Source organism: Aplidium turbinatum, chromosome 18 (assembly GCF_918807975.1).
Source record: "Aplidium turbinatum chromosome 18, kaAplTurb1.1, whole genome shotgun sequence".
Classification (NCBI taxonomy): domain Eukaryota; kingdom Metazoa; phylum Chordata; class Ascidiacea; order Aplousobranchia; family Polyclinidae; genus Aplidium; species Aplidium turbinatum.
In genome coordinates, this window is record NC_137489.1 from 15,434,844 (window position 1) to 15,442,583 (window position 7,740).

General features: G+C 38.3%; 1 protein-coding gene across 1 annotated transcript; it reads right to left on the reverse strand.

Moving 5' to 3' along the window:
* Positions 1 to 4,504: 4,504 nt before the first annotated feature.
* LOC145787109 (26S proteasome regulatory subunit 7-like) lies at positions 4,505 to 7,361 on the reverse strand. Its single transcript, XM_082598834.1, is given in 3 exon segments — positions 4,505 to 5,191; positions 5,565 to 5,881; positions 6,731 to 7,361. Coding segments are annotated over 3 exon segments (1,302 nt in total). The 3' UTR covers positions 4,505 to 4,837.
* Between the last annotated feature and the right edge of the window lie 379 nt (positions 7,362 to 7,740).

Here is a 7,740-nt window from a genome sequence, read left to right on the forward strand (position 1 = left end):
CGGGTAATTCCATCCACAACACGTGGACTAACTCCTCTAAACTGTTCAGATGCCAAGAGCCTGCACTATTGAGGGCTAAACATTACTCTTAATCTGCTACAGACTGAGAAGTGACGCGTTCCTGAGAAACGTCTTTGTTCAGACCAATTCAGACCAAACTAATTCTCGCTATTGATCATGGAAAAGTCCAATCATGATTGCTTCGCTGGAAACACTATAGGCTACTGTAGCTGAAGCGGGTCCAAATGTTCTAAAACAAAACTGTATTTTAATATACGCTTGTGACATTGAAATTGCATGCACAAAAAAGCAACACAAAATATAAAAATGGTTTTTGATTATAGCTGTGATGCTATCAACCACTCAATATAAAATTCGAAAACAAAATATAAGTTTAATGTGGGAATAATATCAGCTACAGTTCAGTGGTGTATGTAAAACTTTGGTTTGCTTGTAACAAACTTTTTTGAAAAAAGTAGACTTGCGGGGCAATAGCGATGTCGGTTTAAAGCAACATTGTGAAACAAGAAGTGAAAAAGTGATCGATTTCGAGTAATGGGTAGTACCAAATTTAAGTCATAAGTAGAGTAGACAACCGGAAACAGATATTGCAGTCAGCTGCAGCGTGGGTCAGGTGTACGTCGGAAGGCGTACACCGATGCATAGCGCTCAAGTCCGCTTTCCCGCAATGCAGGATAAAGATAATAAAGCTAAAGCAAAGATTATATACGAGGGGGTAGTAGAGAAAAGATGCAACACCCTGAAACCCGCGTTCTTCTGGTGACTATAGGGGAAGGTTTGGTGAGTTGAGCCGGGTAACGGTTGATCCATCTGGTTTTATCGCAACGTCGTGCATGATTAGTCAACCGTTTCATAACGAAAATATGGAAAAACTTGAAGTCCATCAGCACATGTAGTTTTAGGGATTTTCTACAAGCAGAAAAATTGTGAAGCAGTTAAATGTAAAATGGTAGGTAAAAGTAGGTTTGAGAGAAATAAGAAATGTGTTATTTTTTCCTACAATGTTTCATCGTTGTCTTAATCGAAATTCTGGGATAGGTAAGGGTAACTTACTCTTTGTTTTAATAGTTCTCGTTGCTTGATTAGCCAGTTGGTTATTGGCAATTTTTCATGAATTATGAAAATGGCGGCGATGTTTACAGTTGAGCCACTTGCAATGTTTACGGTTGAGCTATGTCTTTGTCATAAGGAATGTAGTTTATGAGCCCATGGTCCTTACGTACTGCCCTAGTTTTGTTGTACCGTACTGTAATTGATGCGTAGAACTGGTGGCGTAGCCGTGGGGTGGTCCACTGCCCCCCTTAAACTTCCATAAAAGTAATTCTTTCTGTAATGCGCCAGTTTGAGGGTAATTTTTTAGCACTCCCCTCTTATATTTTTCGATAGCAACGCCACTGGTTGCAAATGTTCGTTTTCTTCACAAACCTTGCAAAATCCTTTCAGAAAGGTAAAAGCACCTTCGTGCAAAGTTTCTTATTCAATGATTCTCAGTGTTTTCAGTAGTATAAATTTCTGTTCGTTCAGTTTTCACTGTTATTTTGTTTTAAGACACTAGACACAATACACAGTTTAAACATTTTTTGATTGTTTATTTGCAAGATGTTCAAGAGAAGAGTTTATTGTGTTTGATGGAGATTGACCTATCTTTTGGGATATCTTTTAGAAGTGAAATAATAGGGGATCAACCGTGAACAATGGGTGGCTCAACCGTGAAATTTAGGGTATCATTTGAGCCGGCTGAGTGTCAATTTCAAAATGATATGAATCGGGATCAGTCGCAAACACAAACATGCTCACAAGAACCGCAAAAGACTGAAATTTATCATGATGGATTCGGATTTTTGGTAAAGTTTGTCGTTAAATTTTTATTGCAGAAACATCGATTTCTGGCTCAACTAACTAGACCTTCCCCTAGGCCAGTGGTTCTCAACCGGGGTGCCGCGGCACCCTAGGGTGCCGTTTACGTTTAGCAAGGGTGCCGCGAGCTATTGCATATTACAGTACAATTCTTATTACATCCAAATTAATTGGAACGGAATCTTGTGACGGAATCTTATGACTTAGCATTGTGACGTGACGTAATCGGTTGCCTTTGTCTTACACGTGCTCAGTTGCCTTTGTCTTACTTACACGTTTGTCCTACATTTCGCAATCGTATTCAGTAACGAGGTGCAGTCGATCGAGATAGTTGGTTCTTTTCAGTGATTGTTGAGTTGTCTTTAATGTTGTGTTTTTCAGAGTTTATGTTACATTTTAAGTTGTTTAAAGCCTTAATAAATGATTAGCTTTATAACAGAGCAACGCAGTGTTTTTCATACAGGATACAATACTTTATTACAGATCACTAATACAGTACAATAGTTTACTTTTTGCATTATTGTAATGGAGAAGTTTATAACGAAAAAAAGAGCAGCTATCGAAAGTGGAAGTACATTAGAAAAAAAAGCAAAGAAAATTCGCCTATATTGCAACAGTTATCTGAACATCGGCTTTACTTGGTGTGGTGATGAAACCCAACCTTCGCCAGATTGTCTTATCTGTCACGCAAAATTGTCAAATGAAGCTATGGTGCCAAGTAAATTGAACAGGCACTTTTCGACAAAGCATGGGCACCTCTCCGACAAACCGCCGAGCTATTTCAAAAGACTCTTGGATGAGCGAAAACAACAAAGTCAGACATTCACCAAAACGTTTGAAGTTTCCACGAAATCGAAACAAGCCAGCTATCTGGTAGCAGAGATAATAGCTAAAAATTGTAAACCTCACACGGAAGCGGAGAGAGTTATTCTCCCTGCTTGCACTGCAATTGTGAAAACAATGTTTGGAACAGAGGCTGAGAAAGAAGTAAAAAAGATTCCTTTGTCAAATGATACCATTCGTAGACGTATTTGTGACATGTCCACGGATATACAAGATACTGTAATTTCTTCTGTGAAGGAAAGCAAAATCTTTACGATGCAAGTTGACGAATCAACTGATATCAGTGGGAAGGCCCAATTGTTGGCATTTATGCGGTTTGTCAATGATGGAAAAATAACTGACCAGTTTTTCTGCTGTAAAGAGCTCAAGGGAAGGACGACTGGTCAAGATATTTTTGATACTTTAAGTAAGTGTTTGGAAGAAAATGGATTAACATGGAAAGAATGTGTAGGAATTTGTACGGATGGAGCCCCATCCATGGTTGGGTCAATCAAAGGATTTGTGTCACTTTCAAAAAGGGTAAATAATGAAATAATAACAACACACTGTTTCCTTCATCGTGAAGTGCTTGTTGGGAAAACATTAGACTCGGATTTAAAGCAAGCTCTAAAACAAGTTGTAGAAATGGTTAATTACATCAAAGTTAGACCACTTAAGTCAAGATTATTTACCAAACTTTGCAAAGAAATGGAAGCAAATTATGAAAATCTTCTGCTACACACAGAGGCAAGATGGCTGTCCCGTGGAAAAGCATTATCACGAGTATATGCGCTGAAGGAAGAAATGTTAGCTTTTTTTAAACTTGAAAAACAAGAACAATTTTGTGATTTGCTTTGCGATGACATCTGGGTCTCCAAATTAGCATATTTGGTAGATATCTTTGACCATTTAAACAAGACAAACTCTAGTATGCAAGGCAAGAGTGAAAATCTCTTATCTTCAACTGACAAAATGAGAGCATTTCAAGAAAAATTAAAAGTGTGGTCAGTACGTGCAAAAGAAGGAACCTTTGGCATGTTCTCTCATTTCTCTGAAACAAATAACCGGGAAATAATCCCATTGATTATTCAGCATCTCAAATCTTTGCAAGCAAAAATAGAGAATTATTTTCCAACACTATGCTCAGAAAACTATACATGGGTCAGAAACCCATTTTTGCAGCAGGACAACCATTTTACTTTGAATCTCAAAGAAGAGGAAGAACTTATTGACATTCGCAATGACGGAAACATAAAGCTATTGTACAATGAGATGTCGCTCGATGAATTTTGGATTAAAATTCAAAATGAATTTCCTTGCATTGGAGAAAAGGCGGTTGTGATTTTACTTCAATTTTCGACTTCGTATCTATGTGAGACTGGATTTTCCGTTTTGACTAACATAAAAACAAAAAAACGAGAAAGGTTACTTGCGGTTGAAGAAGAGATGAGAGTAGCATTATCAAATGTGCGCCCAGACATTGAAAGGATTTGTGCTAAAAATCAAGCGCAAATTTCTCACTGACTTTGTTTAAAATGAACTTCATTAAATCGTTAATAATATGATACCGCAGCTGTTGTTAGTTTTGTTAAAACTCTTTTCTTTGGCTGTAGACTGTTTGCAGGGTGCCGCAAAATCTTTTGGTTATTTGCAGGGTGCCGTAAGCCAAAAAAGGTTGAGAACCACTGCCCTAGGCCCTAGGGCATAGGCTACTAGGTTACCTCCTGGTGTTAAGGATGATACTTAGCTTTTACTACCGACGTTCCGTGATTAGTATCGACAGTTTCGTCTATAGTCACCAGAAGAACGCAAGTCATTTTATTCATCAAATGCCTGGTGAAGCGTTTCACTCTGTTTTTACCCTGAAACGGCATCTACTTAAAGTAAGGAATCCAAATTACTACATAAAGCTGCTTAATGATACGAAATGATATATCCCCTTGGTAGGGATGGTACCCCTTGGGAATTTCCTGAGTGCGCCACACACCACTCCCGTAGGTGGTTTAGCTGCAAATATTGTTCTACTTTCACATTGCTCGTGATTATTTGTTAGTTGTTACTGAGTGGCTGCACTTTCGAGGAAAAAACGGAAAAGACTTGTTTTTTGTCCGATCAACTTTTTAGAAAAAGCTGCAGCTTAGTTATAGGTCATGTACCTTGGCGTTGAACTAAACTTAGCATAAGATTTAATAACTTTGTTAACAGCGTCCAGAAAATCCTTCTCAGTGGCCACTTTTCTACGAGCACGAATGGCGTACATCCCTGCTTCAGTGCACACACTACGGATCTCAGCGCCGGTGCTGTTAGGGCACAAACGGCCCAGTAGCTCGTATCTGATGTCCCTTTCAACGCTCATCGACCTGGCGTGGATCTTGAATATCTTTGTACGGCCTTCGAGGTCCGGGAGGCCAAACTCTACCTTGCGGTCCATTCTACCGGGCCGCATCAGAGCAGGGTCAAGAGTGTCGGGTCTGTTCGTTGCCATTAAAACCTGCGATTTGAAGAGCAAAATTAGATATTTTATCAACTCAGTATAAAAAAATTTACCTAAATTTTGTAAGGCATTGTTTACTTTCCTTTCTTCTGATTCTGAAAGCTGAACTGAGCTTTTAAATGTAAATCTAGTTGAAAAACACAATTTTAAACTTTGAAAATAAACATAAAATCAAATATGAACAATGTTATTATTGGTGTCACAGTGTCACCTAGACCCTCGTTGTTAAAATATTGTTGTCTAACTTTACCCAGTCAGCTAGCCAAATCCGTCAATTTTACATTGATATTTTTATAAGGATACTTTGGATGTGAATTCCTAGTTTATAAACAAACCTTTTCTTCAAAATGTAAAAAAATAAAGCTGTCACCTTAATGTTTCCTCTTGCATCAAACCCATCAAGCTGGTTGATGAGTTCCAGCATTGTCCGTTGGACTTCATTATCTCCTCCTGCACCATCATCGAATCTTGCTCCTCCAATGGCATCAATCTCGTCGAAAAAGATCAGACAAGCTTTCTTTGTTCGAGCCATTTCAAAAAGTTCCCTCACCATCCTAGCTCCTTCACCGACATATTTTTGGACAAGTTCAGAACCGATAACTCAGATGAAACAAGCATCCGTTCGATTAGCAACTGCTCTTGCGCACAATGTTTTCCCTGTACCAGGAGGACCAAAAAGTAAGACGCCTGGGGAAAAGTATCATTGTAAAGCAGCAGAAGAAAAAATGCCTTTTCTTACAAAAAAACAGCAAAATATTACATAAACAAAACAGTGACAAAAAATAGTACAGTTTGATGTTGGTATTCTTAGCAGTGGGTTCTACTAATTGTAAGGTTAAATCTATTTTTTGTCATTTAGATATAGCTTTGGTAGAGAGTTTGTTTGTTGAACCATATACATTATACAAACAAAACAAAGTAACCTTAGCGGGTTTAACATGTTGTATTACACAGAGATATAACATAATTAAACAAAATTAAAAAACAACTCAAACGTTTTCGACACGATGTGTGTCATCAGGAATTACTTAAATCTGCAATATACATAAAATGATAAGTTGTAAGATAAATCTGACTAGTGACTATGCACTATAACTGTAATGACACTCCGGACTGAAAAGCACAAACTAAACAAGTGATACAAGAATGATTACGAGTATATAAATTATACGACAGGAAACAGATCACTTGAGGTGTAAAATACAGGCTGCATGTGACAAACAATTAGAACACACACAAAAGGAACGATGAGCAACAGGCGAATAACTGCCGGTTGAGAGACGGATTATTACGTTTGATTCTTAGGATTCCATGATCTTAGTCTGAAATTCAGATCTGCTTCGAGAGACAATTTTACTGTATATTGGTCTTTCGAGACATTGTCAGTGCACGTTACGGTACTCCTCTTCGGTTGACCAATTTAAAATCATCTCTCGTATAAAGCTTTAAATCTTAAGGAAAAGTTCACATTTTGAAGAGTTGTAGAATACAAGATTAATAAATTGCATATCTGCAATAAAATAAAGTTAAAATTACCTTTAGGAGGATCAATTCCAAGTGTAACAAATCGTTCAGGATGCAACAAAGGTGTTTCAACTACTTCTCTTAACTTTTGAATTTGCTCCTTGCAACCTCCAACATCTGAGTATGTGACATCTGGTTTCTCTTCAACCTGCATCATTGTAACAGTTGGATCAATCTTTGGAGGAAGAGGAATGTGAATTTGGTATTTATTCCGATCAACTCCTACTCTCATACCTTCTTCAATGTCAGTCGGGGCGACTTGATCCCCAAGATCAACTACAAACTTTGCAAATTGTTTCACGTTTATAATGTACTTTGGATTGTCAGAATCTGCATCAATAATTTTAGTGCACCTTGCAACTTGAAGGGGTTGCTCACTCTGTAATGTCTGTTTATCAGCAGCAAGGTCCCACAAGGCAGGAGGAGCAAGTCCAGTATCTGACTCTTTTATCCCACTCAGTTCATTTACTCTTTTTGTAATTGCAGTGATATCTTCCTCAACACTTTTGATTTGCTTAGCATAAGCACCTTGGCCATAAGTTTTCAACAATGCTATGTCTCCCTCATCAAGAGCTTGGATCGGCTTATCTTCTTTTTCATCCTCTTTCACCCGGCGTTGGTCAGATCCTAGATGGTCAGGCATTTTTGCAAATTACTAACAACTAAACTTAGCAATCAACCTAATTGCAAATACATGATTCAATTTTAATTTTATATTACAACATTTGTCTCGATTTAAAATTAGAAAGGTGCTATGTCTGTGGCATTGCACATATATATAATGGCAGATAGCCTTGCTACATTTGTAACATAGACTAGCTTAGTTGTAAACAGAACAATCCTTCGCCTCAAAATATTATGTTTGTGCATGTTGGAGCGGCATAGTCCGATGCTAGTATGCAGGCGGTTGAGCCGCACCCAGGCCTTCCTTGGCAAATGCATTCCGGTTGGATTTGGGCTGGCGTCGGAGATGAAACCTTGGAGAAGTTTCCCTTCCACTCCGAGCTACACCGGTGGTCCGC